The following is a 17,286-nucleotide window of genomic DNA, read 5'->3' on the forward strand; positions in this document are numbered from 1 at the left end:
AGAACAATAAACCGAACCCTGATTTGGAGTGTTTGCCGATTTCTGATGTGTAAATGCTCACCCTGAAAATTTGGTAACGAATTCTCGTGAGTTGGCTCTAACACGCCCTTCTTTAAGTCATGGACCTCCATATGTTAATACGGATGCTTGGCAAAGGGCCTGGAAGATCAGACAAGAGACTGACGCCTTGCTCACTCACCTCCATGAGAATGTCAGATATGTCGTGAAGCAGTAACACCAAGGTCCCAATGCGCAGGAGGTTAGCAGAGTAAGAGAATCCAATCAAGATGATAGTGACAAAGTGGTGGATGACCTGCTCCTTTAAGTCCTGGGGAGAGGAAGGCAGCTGTCACGCCAGGATCACGGGATTCCAGTCTATACCAGGGTCAGACCCTCCCACTCGGATGCTAAGGAACACCCACCAACAAGAGGCCCAGGTCTGCTAAGGGTCATCCAGATGAGACCCAAAAAGGACAGGTGGGAAGAGGAGACCAAGAGAAGGAGAGGAGACAACATGGTAGGAATAGGGAGGGAGTTGGAGGCAGGGCAAAGTGCAGATTTGGTGAGAGGTTGGCAGGCTAGGCTTCCCTGAGGTCCAGATGGAGGGTACCTGATTTCCAGGAATGCCTTGCCCAGCTTCAGGCAGAGCACACTGACCAGGTCTGGTGGGCCAAATCCCATGCATGGCCTTCAGAGCCAAAGTCAAGCTTGGTACTTTCCCAAGGGAGGCAGTTATGAATCACGGGCCTCCATCAGACTCAAGGAATGGGACCTTTCCCCTCTGTCTGGGGTCTCCTTAACTCACCTTTCTCTTAACATCAAAGGGGAGAGTCAGCAGCAGAGAGATGTAGAAGCCAAGTTCAAGGAGGTACCACCAGTACATGGCAGGCTGCAGAGGCTGAAGGTCAAAGACATGACATGGTTAGATGGCGTGGACTGGGTACACAGTGAGAAAAGACAGAACTGTTTCATGAGTCCAAGAATGCCACCTGTCCCCACCCGAGTCAGGCCATGATACACGCACCTCACTTCTTTTAGTGGAAGGGTAACAAGACTAGAAAATTGGGGAATGCTACAGAAGGGGTTCTACTCAGATTCTAGCCAGCATTTGTCAAGAAATCTCTCATTTAATTCTTGTGGGAGAACACAAAATGTAGACCAGTTGATAATACAGTTGGAAAGGTGAATAGCTGGACCAAAGAATAATTCAATACTAATTTGTACAGAAGGCTCCAATGAGAAACCCAAAAGGTCTGTGCTTTGCCCTATGCCACTGAAATAAATTTAAATCACTAATTTTGATAAAGTCACAGATTGCACACCAATGGCAAAAAGAAGGGAAAGAGAGCTAACATTTGGAATGATGGTCAGGATTTTAAAAGTTTCTTGGGCAAATTTAATAGAAATATTGTAGAGTCTTTGGTTCACAAATCAGGGACGGGATGGTTGGATAGCAAAATCATCGGAGAGAGACTTAAGATCTTTACTGAACTGGAAGCCATAACTGTAGTTAGGTTTTTGAAGGGCACTATATGCAGAAGGCACTAGCCTTGGTCCCCTGGGCCTCCAGAGGGAAGATGAAAAAGTAATGGGTGGAACTTGGAGGCTTTAGGGCAGATTAAGGCTTCAGAGAGACTTAATAACAATCAGAGATGTCCCAAAGTAGAATGGTAGGCCAGAGGAGGTAATGGATTTCTCTTGACAGAAGGGATTCAGCTCCAGGTATGGATTGGATTAAATGGCTCCTGAGATCCCTTCCAACTCTGAGATTCTCAGATTCTACGATGACATCTGCTTTAGCTCCAAGGCCTGTTTTACCGGACATGTCTGCCATACATCCTTTATTTTGAGTTACTTACCTGGAAGGGGTATTTATCCCAGCATGTCTTGAGCTCCCACAGCCAGGTTTCCTGGAAGATGAACAAGGGATGGGTTTCAGGAAATTGCCCTCAGCATTGCCAGCTCCACAGGTAATAGCTTTGACCTGTAACTTTGAGGTGCCCTCAGGGAATTCCAAGCACTCAACATACATAATCTTATCCCCACTTAACAGCAGGTTCTGCCATTATCTGGGCCTCCCCCTACTTCATTCTCCCCCTCCGAGACAAGGTCAGGATTTAACCTGTTGGGCAACAACAGATCTGAGAGAAGGGTCTGACTCTTGCCACCCTTCCCCCCCCCCCCAAAGCACTCAATAAATCCCAGTGGTTCCCTATTACCTCTTGAATCAAGTATAAAGTCCTCTTTTTGGCTTCTAAAGCCTTTCAAAAATCTGACCCCTTCCTATCTTTCCAGTCTACATTTTCTCTACCTTTACTTCCTGCCAAATATTCTATGATCCTTGACATTGATACTGACTTCTTGCTCTTCTTTTAATAAAACACACTATTTCCTAACTCAATATGAATTCACTGGTTCTACCAAGTCTAGGATTCTTTCCCTCTTCATCCCAATCCCTTCTATCTGAGACACCTCCAATTTACCCTGGATTTATCTGGCTTACATCTAGTTATTTGCATGTAGTCCCTCCTTCATGAGAATGGGAGCTCCTAATGGGTAGAACTGGTTTTATCTTTCTTTGAATCTCCAGTTCTCAGATGGGTACAAAGGAAGCCCTTAACAAAAGCTTGTTCACTGCCTCTGGGTCATCTGTTGATTCTAGCAACAGCTGATGGCTGGGCAATTTTTATTCTCCTCCTGGCCTTCCCAGGCCTTTAATGATTCCCTTCCTCCCTCTTTTGTTCATTCCCCAGTCAGCTTTTTAGCTTTTATATTTCTTCTTTCATTAGAATATAAATTCTTTGAAGGTAATACCTGTCCTTTCTGCTTGTATTTTGCATCCCCAATTTAAATTGACCACCTGATCTGCCTGAGTCTCTACCTCTTTCTTTCTTTCTTTTTTTGGCTGAGGCAATTGGGGTTAAGTGACTTGCCCAGAGTCACACAGCTAGGACGTGTTAAATGTCTAAGAGCAGATTTAAACCCAGGTCCTCCTGACTCAAAGCTGATGCTCTAACCAGAGCACCCCTTAGCTGCCCCCTTCTACCTTTTTCTGTAACCAGTATGGTCTTGTTCCCTGTCGTACGGGACTCAATCTTGCGTATGGATCCCTGACTTAAGAGTTTCTAATCCTTTTTGATCATGTGGGCCACTTAAGCTACAGGCTTAGAGAGGCTGTGGGCAGGCTGACACAATCCTGACTCTCTGAGACTCAGGGGAAAGGGATGGGAGAATGGTGAACAGGAAGAGGGGAAGAGGCAACAATATAATGGCCAAGGTGGGAAGAAGACCTTGTTTAGGATAGGGGACAGAGAGAGATGGATAAAAAGGGCAGAAAGGGATGGAAAGGGAGGATCAAAGAAAAGGATGAAGATAAGGATTGAGACAATAAGACAGTACAAGAGAATGGAAATAGAGGAATGAAGACTATGGGGTTATAAATGAATTGAGAGATTGGGAAGAGACAGGATGGGAAGGGAAGGGATGAGAGAAGAGGAGACTGGAATAAAAATAAAGGGAAAAGAATATGTGGATAGGAGCAGCTAGTTGGTGCAATGGATAGATGAAGTCAGGAGAACCTCAGACACTTAACACTTCCCAGCGGTGTGACCCTGGGCAAGTCACTTAACCCCAATTGCCTCAGGAAAAAAAAGAAAAGAATATGTGGATAGACAGGATGGTGGACTAGAAAGAATGGGGATGACTAGATAAAAGAGGGATGAATAATATGGGAACAGGAAGGAGCAAGAAAGCAAGAGATGGATAGAGAAGATGAGAAGTTAAAGGGAGAGGGATGGAAGAGGACAGGGGAGGGATAAAAAGTCTGGAAATGAAGAGGAGGATGAGCACAGCAAAAAGTAGAAGAAGGGATAAGAAAGAAGGGGACAGAGGACTCTGTGTTGAGGATGGGAAAGGACATACTCACATTGTAGAGCACGAGGAAGCCTCCAAAGAAAGAAGAGAAGTAAAATAAAAATCTCCAACTGAAAATACAGAACAGAATATGGACTAAGTTTAGGGAGCCCCAGTCCAGGGGTGGGAGAGAAGGAGGGGATGGATAGAAAGGGCTATTGCCAGGGGCAGGTTAGACAGACTCAAAAACTAGGACCCCAGATCCCTAATTAAGCCTGTCCCCCACCCCAGATCTTGGCCAGGCTCCCTTTTATGGACGGCACTCCCCTAGGCTCACCAGGCTTCACAGAATTTCTTGCTCAGTAACGGTCGATCCTGATTTCTCCGGCGCCGAAACCAGCGCTGAGCCTGCCTCACGGACAGGCCGCACTGGCTGGCCAGGTGACTCAGCTGCGCCTGGAGACAGAAGGACAGGAAAAGGCGATGGGGGAGAAAGTAAAGCCTAAGCTCTCAGTGACAATGGGAAAGATGGCCTCTCCTCAAGTTTATTCAGGCCACTGTCCACCTCACCAAGCTGCCACTCTGACCCAGAAACCTGGAACTTCCCGGACCTGGTGAACTCTCCATCAGAGGGCTTGAGGGACGGGGGCTGGTCTTTGGGGATAAGGTTAACGGAGCTGCCTCTTCCATTGCCAGGGAAAAGTCCCCCCAAGAAAGCACTGCCCAAATTATACCCTGGGAAGTCTCCTGGGCTCCTGGCCCTCTCTACCATGTTGAAGTGTTAGCTCTTGGTTCAACCTGAGGCTGAATCTATACTGGGCACATAATCCCTAATAAACGGATGGACAGAGGGATTTCCCACAGGGCAAGATCAACTCCTGAAGGGACCTGGAGAAGTTTAGGCATCCAGGGTTTCTTAATGTCATCCAGTCCAGGGACCTCCTCACCTCTTTTGGATCCTTATTGTGGGTCCGGAAAAAGTTCTCTAGGACAGGGTTAGGGGCAGCCTTGACCCTCAGGCGGTCACGCACACCCAAAGCCCTGCTCAGCGGCATCGCGATGGTCCTAAAACAAGAGACGGGAGGATGTGAATATCCAGGAACCCCTCCCTCTCCTCCATGGTCTTTGGGAGATTTTTGCCAAATCCAAGCTGGCCTGCCCCAGCTAGCTCATATAGCCTGCAGGAGATGAGGTGCAGGGGGGAGAGAAAGGGAGCTCTCAGCAAGGGCAAATATAAGGTGATAAATGTAAATCTCAGCAGGACTCTGGGATGTTCCTTGTGGGTTCCTGATCAGAAAAGCCCCCTGAAATACTAGCCAGAGCCAATGAGCAAACTCAATTTCAGCAAGTATTTATTCAGTGCCTATAGGGTAAAGTTTTAGTCTGGGAGTAGTGTTACATCTTTTAAAACCCCAGATTAATAGAGGTGTAAGATACCAACCCAGCTATATATAATATGCGATATCACAGGGTTAAGTGCATGGTAAAGGAATCTTCCAAAAGGGAACCAGCAGTGAGGGTCAAATCAGGGTACACTTTCAAGAGGAGGAGCCGCTGGAGTTAGTCTGTGAGGGTTGGAGATGAATTTAACAGGCAATTAAAAGGCGAGCATGATATTCCAAGAATAAAGCTGTGGGTAGATGTGGGAGTAGAAGAAGCTGTTGGCCAAGTTTAACTGGAATCTCCTGGGCAGGAAGACCCTCCCCACTTGTTTTTTGTGGCCCAATAACATTCCACATAATTATATTGCAATCTTATGGAATTACTAGGAGAAAAAACATTTTGTATTCACAAGGCATGGTATATGGGAAAGACTATTGGCTTGGGAGACAGAAGGGATTAGATTTTAATCTCAGCTTGGCTACTTAGAGGCTGTGTGATGTTAGGGGAAGTCACCTCATTTTTCTAGGATTTAGTTTCCTCATCTGAAAAATGTTTGGAGTTGGACAATCATGGTCTAGTTCAAGTGTCTTTAATCTGGTCTCCACAGACCCTCAAGGAGGCCTTGGACAAATTTTAAGTCTGAGAACTGAGATAACAAAGAAATACGCTTCGATTCCAAAATAGCTGGTTTCCAAGTACCAGCCCCAAAGTCAGGAGGACCCGAGTTGAAATGTGACTTCAGATACTTATAAGTTTATAAGATTTCTCCCAGCTCTAATTTAATGAACCAAAGCCATAGAAATATGTACTAATTCTCTTCACTTGCTTCAATCTAGGATATGTATACTCTCAAATTCTTATAGGCTGGAAAAAATCTGAGGTTATTTAGTCTATCCCATCCTCTCAAATAAATATTAATAATAATGGCGATAACAATAATCATATTAGCTAGCATTAACATAAGGCTTTCATGAATACAATGTGATTTGTGTTCATTCACTTGATTTTCACAACCACTTAAGAAGTAGATGTAATTATCAACCCCTTATTTTATGGATGGGGACACTGAGGTATAGAGTTTAAGTAATTTAACAGCTGGTAATTATCTGAGGGATGATGAGTCTTTCTGACTCCAAGTTCTGTCCCAACAGGCACCCAGCAATTGCCCAAATGATTCCTTCAGAATCCTTCTATGACTTAGTTTTCTATAATAATTCAACTCAACAAATGTTTGACTGGGTCAGGGAATGTGCATCACAGTGACTGACAGACAGCAGGCTCTGGTTGTTTTTTGAATAGGTTGGCAAGACCTGAAAGACAAATCTATTCTGAGGGCCAGCTCTTTGGTGATGAACTTCTTCGACCTTCTCATGGACAGCATTTCAGCTTGTGCTCAAAGGCCATTCTGGCTCAGGAAGCAAGCCAGAGCTTGCCTACCCACTGGGGCAATCTATAAAAACTAAGGGCCACTATCACACTACAGTGAATCACCAGAGAAGGACCTGAACACAACACAGAGCCCTTGTGGACAATCATTAACCTTTTCTTGGAAAGTATTTATCCTTTCCTTATATCAAGGGCTTCTTTGTTTACATGGCAAACCTTTGTCCATTTCTATATTGGAAGTCAATGAGAAAATAGGATCTTTTTTTATGAAAGTTTTCTTTGACGTTCCCTGCTAGACTGCATTGATTTCTTTGCTGTGGGTACCATGGCTATCCCAGGCTGGCTCGCTGTCCTGAGCTGCAGGGGAGGAACTGTTAGCTCAGGTGAAGGATTTATTGAAAAGTGACAAACTGCCACTCTTTAGTGTTTAAAGATGATCATCTCTCTTTTGGTCCAGCCAGAGGCTGTGATGAAGACAGGAACCATCAGAGTAAAAAGCCTGCTTCAGTATTGCTTTCTATGGAGTATTGCTCTTGTTTCAATGTTGCTACTATTACTTGCCCAGTAAGTCAGCAAAGTGTGTAAGAATATTCCCATTTGACAGATGAGAAACTGAGCCTCCAATGACTAGCCCAAGGAGAGACATGACTTATAAATAAGTTGGTTTGATTTTTTTGATTCTTAGCATTTGCCCATAGGTTCCCACATCCCAGGACCAATAAGGAAGGAAGCCCACAGTTGACTTACCTCTCAAAGCCAAATCTGATGACCATTAGAACCAAGGCTATGGGAATGGATGCCAGCAGGTCCCTGGGATGAGGGTAGGTGACCCCATCTGAATCTTCTGTGTCAGCCCATGAGTACCCAGGAGGGAACCAGTACTCATCCTTCCAAAACCACTCATACAGGCTGGTCAGCATCCTGGAGGCAAAAAGCCAAGAATTTTACTGGAAACATCCTGAGAGGGAGAGGACACTGCATTGGCAAAGGAGAACAAGTGTGGGTTAATCAAAAACTCTGGTTAACTGAGAGTCAATGTACACGGATCATTGATTTTGGAAACAGAGAATGTCATAGATATCAGGGACCTGTAAGTCCGACGCTCTTATTTTACAAGTGGTAAAATTGAGGCCCTAAGAGAGGAAGGAATTTGTCCAGTCGCATAGTGAATCAGGTGCTCAAATCTGAGTCCCTGTCACTGCCACCTCAAGGCCACCAGAGGGGCACTGTGTGGGTGAGCCTTATCTAAGACACTGGTTGCTGTCTAATCTTCCTTGGCACAAGAGACCCAGGTGTCCCAGACTTTGTCCAGCCAGCTGCCAGCCCCTGGCTCAGTCCAGCTGTGATTTGAACACTGATTGGGGAGGTCACATGGGTTGGGGAGGGCTGCTCCCATAAAGGGAAAGAGACCCTAAAACCACAGATATAGGGGAGTCCTTAAAAGACAGAATGTCAGAGCCAGAGAAGAGATTTTACAACCTAGAATATCAGAGCTGGGAAGAAATTTAGAAGGGAGTTGGCACAGTGTCCTGAGGAGGGTTCAAAATCGTACATTAGTGACAGAGCACAGTTACAATCATTTAGAGCCATAGCTCCGGCCTGGCTCCTGGGGATTGGTTGGTCCGGGAGGCCGGTGTCACCACTGGCTTTCTCCCTCCCCAAGGAGGCTCAATTTCTGCTAGGCAGAGGGTCCTTGGAAAAGACAAAAGGCTGATCCCTCCAAGTTTCCCAGATGGGGGATAATCCTCTTGGTGGCCCGGGCTAAAATTAGCTCGGCTGTCTAGGAGAAGGGGCTTAGGGCTTGAGTGATGCTCCCCAGTCCAGGCCAACTCTGAGCAAAGGCCTTCAGATCAAGGAGGGGGAGGTAAGGGGATGTTGAGTGGTAACAGGGGAGCAACCGTCTCAGGTTCTGCCCGGTGGGGCTTCCCTGAAGGGAGCCAGAGGAAGTGCGCTGAAAAAGTCACCCAGAGATGGAGATGTGAAGTCTGTCCCCAGCCAAGCTTCCCCCTTCCCTTCACTAGCTGGTCTTCTCTCCTGGACAGCTCACAGCTTTCCCTGACCTAAGCACACGGGGCCCTCCTGGACTCCTCCAAGCAGTTTTAAGTCTATCAAGCTCAACCAGGCCCAGGCTTTGGAGCTGATTTCCAATTCTTACTACCTGTGTGATTTCGGACAAATCATTTACTCTCTACCTCAGTCTCCTCATCTGTAAGATGAATGCATTAGACCTCTAAATCTCCGATCCCATTTCTACATAAACAGGCCCAGAGAAGCCGGAGGGCGGGCCACAGCAAGCCAGGAGCCCAGGTTCAGACTCCCTTCTCCCCACGTTTTGTTCGGGAACCGAGTCCTGAGGATGTGCCTCCCATCCAATCTACCCTCCCCCCCATTCAAGCTTGACCTTTTATCCCAGCCCCCTGCTTACGCTGAACTCTTCTTAAACAGATTGACAGTTATTACCACGGCCCCGCTCAGACGGGTCCTTCTTTGGCTAAACTACTCTCCCTAGTTTTTCCAGTTCCTCCATTAACTAAACCACTCTCCATAGCTCTTTGAGAACCTTCAGGAAAAGTCCCGTTTTCCAAGCCTGGCATTCAAACCTTCCCCTGCCAGCCTGAAGGCCCCTTGGCCATCTAAGCCTTAGCCAGATCAGGTCTCCCCACCACTGAGGGACCCCACTTGAAGCCTTTTGAGCCTTCTGGAATGCCCTTCTCCAAAACTCCCCCATACCCTCCCATCAAAGACCAGTTCAGGTGCCGCCTCTTCTCGGAAGTCTTCCTGAATTCTCCTGGGCCACAGAAATCTTCCCCATCTCCTCTCTAACGGCCTTAGAACAGAACAGTGGGAAGGCAATGTTGCCCTTCCTCACACACAGTAGGCCCACAATAAGTGTCTGCCTAGGGGAATGGAATGGGAGGATCACCTGGGTCCAGATGAGGCAGCGGCGGCGGCGGCGAGTGGAGGTACCCTCACCCTCCGGAGAGACGGGGCAGCCGGACTCACCCGGGCGATCCTTCCTCTAAAGAGGCTCAGAGCAGGGAGGGCTGGGCTCCACAAGAGCTCCCTCCCTGCTCAGCCCGCCCTGGCCCCGCCCAGTCCCAGCCCCTAGCTCCCTCAGTCCAGCCCAGCTGGCCCCGGGCCTGCCCCGGCCCTCATCCCCAAGGCTACCGGAATTCACAAATCAAGGCCCCGGGCCCAGCTGAAGGTCCGGGCTGGCAGGCAGCTGCGGCTCTGCCACACGGGGCAACCCGGGTTTCCTCCAGTGAAGCAGGGCCTTCACCCAGCAGGAGGGGCTCAGACCATTCCCTTGGGGAGGAGCTTTGTGCTCAGTTCACACCCTCCAATTTTCTTAGGCTTTCTCACTTGCCACTATTTCCACCAAGCTGGAGGAACTGAGATGGGGGTGGGGGGCAAAAATGAGGCTAAACTCCTAGACAAAGCCAACCACACAGTCTCTAACTGAATCTCTCCATAGTCCGGCCTCAGCCCTCACCAGTCAACAAAAACTGCTTTTTCCAAACTTCGGAAATTTAGTATTTTATTTTTCCCAACTGAATGAAAACACTTTTTGGGATTAATTCAAAATTTTGGGTCCCAAATTCTCTCTTTCTCCCTTCTTGAGAAGGCAAGCAATTTAGTTATACATGTGCAGTCATGTGAAAAATATTTTCATATTAGTCATGTTGTGAATGGAAACACAGGCCAAAAAAAAAAAAAAACCCATAAAAAAAATTAGTGTGCTTTAATCTGCATTCACTCTATCAGCTCTTTCTCTGGAGATGGATAGCATTTTTCATCGTGATTCTTTTGGAATTGCCTCAGATCACCGTATTGCTGAGAATAGCTGTCATTCACAGTTGATCATTGTACAATATTGCTGTTACTGTGTACCCCGTTCTGGTTCTGCTCCCTTCGATCGGCATCAGTTCAAGTCTTTCTGGGTTTTTCTGAGCATCCTGCTCATCATTTCTAATGGCAGGGTAGTATTCATCACATTCAAATACTATAACATGATAATACACATAGCATGAAGATCAGCTCAATTGATAGGCATCCCTGCAATCTCCAATTCTTTGCTATCACAAAATATTTTTGTATATATTGCTTTTTTTAATCTTTGGGATAGAGACTTATTGCTGGGTCAAAGGCCATGTATGTTTTATACCCCTTTGGCCTTAATTCTAAATTGTTCTGTAAAATGGAGAGCAAAATGGAAATCATCAATAACACAATAGTGTTTAAATTTTCTCACATCCTCTCCAACATTTGTATTTTCTTTTTCTATCAGTCAATGTGATAGATGTGAGTTGGTACCACAGAGTTGTTTTAATTTGCATTTCTCTAATCAATACTGATTTAGAACATTTCTTTTTCATAACTGAAAACTACCTGTTCAAATTCTTTGACCATTCATTAATTGGAGGACAACATATGCTTATAAATTTGACTCAGTTTTTTGCATATTTGAGAAATGAGACCAGTAACAGAGAAACCTAATGTAAAATTTTTAGCAGTTACGATTATTGTGTATTTCCCCATTCATCCTAGTCTCTCTCCTTCCATCCTACTTAGCCTCAGAAAGGCCTTCTGAAGCTCCCCCATATTCTCCCATCAAGCCAGACTCACCCTGATGGCCACTTCCCTCAATTCACCCTTCCAAATATCAATCCCTTCTCTTCTTTCCCCTTTTCTATTTTCCTGTAGGATAAGATAGATTTCTATACCCAACGGAGTGTGTTATTACTGTTTGAACCTATTCTTAATAAGAGTAAGAGTCAAGTTCTTTACCCTCCTTCTCCCCCCTCTTCCTCTCCCTGTCAAATGTCTTTCCCCACCTCTTTTATGTGATATAATTTACTCCTTTCTAGCTCTTCTTTCCTCCTTCCTCTTTCTTATTCCCCCCTTTTTTTTATACCATCCCAAAAGGTTCAGTCCATACCTATGCTCTCTATGAATACTCAAACTGGCCCTAATAATGCTGAAGTAGTTAGCAGTTAACAAGTATCACCTTCCCAAGTAGGAATATAAATAGTTTGTAAACAATTTAACCTTATTAAGTCCCTTATGATTTTTTTTCCCTGTTTATCTTTTAATACTTCCCTTGAGTCTGGTATTTGAAAATTTAAGAATTTAAGCTCTGGTCTTTTCATCATGAAGACTTGAAAGTCCTTTATTTCATGGAATATCCCAACCCTCCCTATCTGCCCCCTCCCCCCATAAAAGATTATACTGAGCTTTGCTGAGTAGGTGATTTGGTTGTAATTTTAGTTCCTTTCATTCAAACAGTCACTATCTTAGCACCAGCCCTCCTCACCTCTTGCCTAGATCAACAGCTTTCTGATTGGTTTTCTGCCTCATTTTTCTTTCCCTTCCTATCCATTTTGAACTCAGCTGTCTGTGATTTTTTTAAAAGTGAAGTTCTGTCCATGTCATCCCTAACATCACTGTGTGTTCCTCCCCATCCTCAAATTAGATCCAGTGACTCCCTATTACCTCTAGGATCAAATGAAAACACTCTGGTTGGCTTTTAGGCCCTTTTACAACCTGGGCCTCCCTACCTTTCCATTCTCCTCAGTCCATAGTACAGTTATCCCTACCATATCTTGGGGGTTAGGGATACTGTACCCCTCCATGATCTGGAAAATCCACACCAAAAAAGCTCCTTTCATACCAGAAAAGAAGTCTGATATTTTTCTTTTATGACATGTTTACAGTATTAAAAAATAGCATATTGGTATTAAACAGTACTATAGATATATTTTATGTATTTCTGACTTTCTAAACTTTTTTTTTTTGCATCATCTGCTAGCCTTCAAGTGTTGTCCTTGACTTCTGCAAAACTCCCAAATTCCCATTTAATTTTTTATGCCAAGCCACAATATATGGAGACCAATATGGGGAAAGTCTAGGTGGGGAAGGGCTAGCTGGTAAACCCATGTAGCCTAAGCTAAAGCCTTATTTGGGTGTATACAATTAGAGAAGATTATAGGGAACTAACTATCTTACTGGAGCACTCGGTCCATCTGTGACAAGCCTAAGTGTTAAGAGGATAAAAGTGGGTCTCTTCCAATCCAGTCACATTCACTCTGATACATTAGCTAACTATACTGTCTACCCTCCTTCCCTCCCCAAAGACCTCTGAATCTCCGTCAAGAAACAATATTGCCCAGGCCTTCATCCCTTTTCTGATTTTTTACGCCTCTGTCCATGAACCCTTTCCCCCTTCCCTACATGATCTCATTCAGCCACAATGGTTTACTTGGCTGTTCTTCATACAAGATACTTTATCTCTCGACTCCATTCTGGCACTATTAGCCAGGCCTGGGATGCTCTCCTTCTTTACCCCAGAATTTCTGGCTGCCTTCAAGACTTAGCTTTAAGTGAACTTTCTGAGGGACACTTTCCCAGTTCCTCCATGTCAATACCTTCCCTCTTTCACTTGTACTGGCTGTGTATCTTGAACACAGTTATTTACAATTTGTCTCTCCCTCTAGAATATGAGTAATCTTGAGGGCAGGGACATTTATTACCTTTTGTTCCCCCTGGCACAGTGTTGGAGAATATTTCCATAGGGCCTGGCACATAATAGGATATTTTCGTAATATATGACCGAGAGTAGGTGTTTAACAAATGCTTGTTAATTGATTCCTGGCTCTAATTAGTGGTATGGTGCAGAGTTTCTTAAACTTTTTTCCATCCTGACTGCTTTTCATCTGAGAAATTTTTACATGACCCAAGACTAGGTATACAAATCATTTACTGAATAAGTCATAATTTCACAACCCCTATGAGACCCCATATGGGGTCATGATCCGCAGTTTTAGAAGCTTTGGTATAGTGGATAGGGCACTGGATTTTGAAGCTAGCTTCAAATCCATCCTTACTAGCTAGTCATTTTACTGCTCCCTACCTGTTTCCTTATCTATAAAATTGGGATAAGAACATAGCACCCATTTTCTAGGTTTGTTGTGAAGATCAAATGAGAAAGTCCTTATGCAAATGCATAGTCCTTAGCGCAGTGCCTTGTACACATACTGTGTGCTTAATTGCCTGTTTTCTTCCTCCCTTTATCCCAACTTCTCTCAGTGTAGATACCACAAATATAACAAAGGCTGAATGACTATTGCCAACATCTTTTTTCCTAATCTTTGGGCTTTAAGTCTCTGCTCTCCAATCCAAGCCCCAGAGATTGCCAAAGTGATACCACATCCCTGCTCTTCTTAAGAAATTTCAGCAACAGTCAGCAGTCTTTAGGATTAAATAGAAAGCCTTTATAACCTGACTCGAATCACCTACTTTTCCAACCTTATTGCATATATCTTTTTGTTATTGTTTAGTCATTTAAATCATCATTCATTATCCCATTTGGGTTTTTTTTTGGCAGGGTAAGATATTGGAGTGGTTTGCCATTTCCTTCTCTAGCTTATTTTACAGATAAGGAAACTGAGGCAAACAAGGTGACGTGACTTGCCCAGGGTCACAATTAATAAGTTTCTGAGGTCGAATGTGAACTCAGTTCTTCCTGACTCCAGATTTGGCATTTTACCCATTGTGCCATCTAACTGTCCATATTACTCTTACAGACCAAACAAATTGGCCTTGTCAATAGTTCTCACACAAATATCCTCTATTTTTCATTTCCAGCCTATGTCCTTGCTGTTCTTTTCTGTCTGAAGTGCCCCTCTCAATTCATCTCTGCCTCTCAGAATTGTGTTTCTTTCAAAATTCTTCTCAAGAACCACTTTATATGAAATCTTTCTGAAGTTCTCCTTGATGCTAATGTCTCTTCTTCAAATTACCTTTTATGTTTTATTTTTAATTACATTTTTCCTTTGTTATTGTAAATTCAAACATTTCTCACATACCATTTCTCTTAAGATACCAAAAATTAATGAAGATTGCTTTAAAAACTGGAATTTTAACAAAGTAGTAGCAAAGTGACTCTTCTTGTGTCCTTTTCCAATTTTTTTTTCCTATGTCATATTTTAGTATGGATTCTAAGAATACACATATTAAGAGCTTAAGATGACAGCTGCACGGCTGGACGGGGATTCAGAGGCTATCGAGTCTAATTTCATTTTGTAGGTAAGAAAATTGAGATATGGAAACAAAGCTACTTGCTCAATATCACTTAAGTAATAGGGAATGGTCACTTCCCACCCCACAGACTACATCTGGAGGCTAGAAACTGTTTCATTTTTGCTGTTACAACCCCAGCACCTGGCATGTGGTTGGTACTTAATAAACGTTTGATTGGATCAATGAGCAAAAGGTAGAAGATGAAGTGAGAAACACTGGTACAAATGAGAGGAGCTTGGGGACGACAGAATTAGCATTTTTTCTTTGCTTTTCCTTCTTACAATGGAAGCCTACAATGGAGACTACGGGTAAAGAAAGAGCTGTCCAGAGCAGAAGGGAAAAGTGGAGAAGGGAAAACTTGGTCCTAGCTAAGTATTATGCAAACTTGGATAAGTCCCTTTACCACTCTGGGTCTCAGTTTCCCCATCAGTTAAATGAGAAGACTGGACTTGACCTTCTTTAAGGATCCTTCCAGCTTTCATGGCCTGTGAGTTGTTAAAATTGAGTGAGACTCACCATGTAAAACACAGAGCCCCACCCCCATCTTCACTTCCTCTATCCTTGGTCCTGTCTGCTGCCAACCACCAAGAGGAAGTACAGAAATGGTGCAGCCTTCCTCTTACATTCATGTCCTTTGCTTCTGATAGCCACTGATAAACAGAAATGCTGGGGGAAGGGCTCGGAGAACACTTATTCACAGCCTAGAGACTGCTGTGGCTCCCCAGGCTGGACAAATTAGATGGGATGATTTAAGGATAACTAAAGTAAATGGCAGACAGTATAGTGTAGTGGATAGAGTTCCTTTTGGAGCTAGGAAGACCATAGTTTAAATCCTGCCTCTGACAGATACTGGCTGTGTTACCCTAAGCAAGTAACTACCTTTTGCAGGATCAAGACAGTTCTCCAAACTTGAGTTGAATGGAAGGTGACTTAATGGAGAAAAACTACCTGAAAACTCTAAGAAATCATAGTATCAAATGTAGTCTTACACTTGGATTTTTTTTAAAAATCAAATACAAGATGGGGGAGACTTGTGGCCATAAAAATCATTGTCCAAGTTCTCTATGGGGTCTCCTCAAATATAAAATGAGGAGGTTGGACTGGATGGCTTCTGGTATCTCTTTCCAATTCTAGATCTGTGATCCAAAGGGGATCTCAGGGTACATTAAGAGAAGCTTACAGGAAGAAGCAGATAGTACCCTTCATAGCCTTCAGATACAGTCAAATCACAAGAGCATTATGTTCATTCCCAGGTGGCCACATTTTGAGAACAATATGGCTGGAGGGATGGCTTGCAGTTCATTCCATGTGAGACTACATTGAGTGAAATGGGGATTTTTTTAGACTGGAAAAGAAAAAGCTTTGGGGGGAGGTGTGTGAGTGTGCAAAGAGGCTTCCTCTCTTCAAGTAAGTGGAGCATTAGGTGGAAGAGAGAAGAACTAAGAAGGAACAAGGGATGAACATCTTAGAGTGACAGACTTAAAGCTTGACTAAGGATGAATATCCCGATGAGAGCTAGCCCAAGCCCAAAGTAGGAAAGGATTCCTCTGGAGGTCTTTGAGCACCAGCTTGAAAGGGGCTCATGGTAAGCTCCAGGTTGTATCAGAATAGTCTCTGAAGGGTTTTTATTCTCTGAATCCTGGATTCCTGGAGGAAGGAGGGAAAGAGAGAAACCCATTCTACCAGGAAGATTCCAGATAAATTCCCTGGGTAAAGATCACTAACAGCTTTGGGTTGTCCTGGGGAAGATCTGTCCCATAGGAATTCTTAGGATTTAGGAATAGATCTTAGAAATCTCCTTATCACTTGACAGATGAGGAAACTGAGGCTGGAGAAAGCATCACAATTACTAAGAAGAGCTGTGCCTTAAACACAGGTCCTCTGATGCTATATCCAATACTCTTTCTATTTGAAACTGAGGTCCAAAGGATCATTAATTAAGAAGCCTTGGCAGTTATCTAGGGCCTCTATCCTTTTTGACAGATGAGGAAATGGGGCTCACAGAGACCAAGGGCTTCACTAAAGATCACAAAAGGGGTAAGTAGAAGAGGATTTGAATCCAAATCCTCTCACTCCTAAACTCTTTGAACTCTTCCAATATTGCCTCATCCCAGAAGGCCTCCTTCTAAATTCTCTTTGTCTTCTTTAGAGGTAACTTAACAAGCCACAACTTCTTTACTGTTGACTCCCTTCTCCATCCAGGTCCAATGGATTCAAGTGTCAATTTTTCCCCACCTCCCTTTCGCCATCTGTTTAGCAAGCTGTGCCTGGTAAAACTAATTCCAACGATGAGTTGGCAGCTGCCATGGAGAGCTTAGCCCCTTCTTTAGAAATGCTGGCACCACCCTCTTGAATAGGGTTCCTTTGTAAAGTAACCCCTGGGTATTGCCAACTGGGTTCTCCTAAATAAAGTGGCTGTACTGTAAACATGACTGCAAGTACCCAATGCACCAATCTAGGGCAAGCAGAAGAAAAAGGCACCTTCAGTTCAACTTTTAAGACAAATTCTCGCCTAGGAAGAGAAAAAAAAACAAGAGACATTTTAGATCTTCCGGCCCTTTGGTGGATCACACAGCCTAGGAGAAT

The 17,286-nt window shown here is 44.2% G+C and overlaps 1 protein-coding gene across 2 annotated transcripts in view; it reads right to left on the reverse strand.

The window, feature by feature from the left end:
* LOC141561618 (ceramide synthase 4-like) overlaps window positions 1-17,286 on the reverse strand; it is a 50,660-nt gene that overhangs the window by 8,042 nt on the left and 25,332 nt on the right. Inside the window, exons 1-8 of one of the 2 annotated variants that reach the window (XM_074301507.1) lie at window positions 9,545-9,711; window positions 7,369-7,542; window positions 4,800-4,917; window positions 4,190-4,308; window positions 3,926-3,983; window positions 1,860-1,910; window positions 806-898; window positions 200-328 (exon numbers count right to left, since the gene is read on the reverse strand). In XM_074301507.1, the coding sequence (XP_074157608.1) occupies window positions 200-328; window positions 806-898; window positions 1,860-1,910; window positions 3,926-3,983; window positions 4,190-4,308; window positions 4,800-4,917; window positions 7,369-7,541 (741 nt within the window). In that variant the 5' untranslated portion in view covers window position 7,542; window positions 9,545-9,711. Of the gene's footprint in view, window positions 1-199; window positions 329-805; window positions 899-1,859; window positions 1,911-3,925; window positions 3,984-4,189; window positions 4,309-4,799; window positions 4,918-7,368; window positions 7,543-9,544; window positions 9,712-17,286 lie in introns of those variants that run through there. The other variant, XM_074301497.1, reaches the window with a different exon arrangement.

Source organism: Sminthopsis crassicaudata, chromosome 1 (assembly GCF_048593235.1).
Source record: "Sminthopsis crassicaudata isolate SCR6 chromosome 1, ASM4859323v1, whole genome shotgun sequence".
In the NCBI taxonomy this organism is placed as follows: Eukaryota; Metazoa; Chordata; class Mammalia; order Dasyuromorphia; family Dasyuridae; genus Sminthopsis; species Sminthopsis crassicaudata.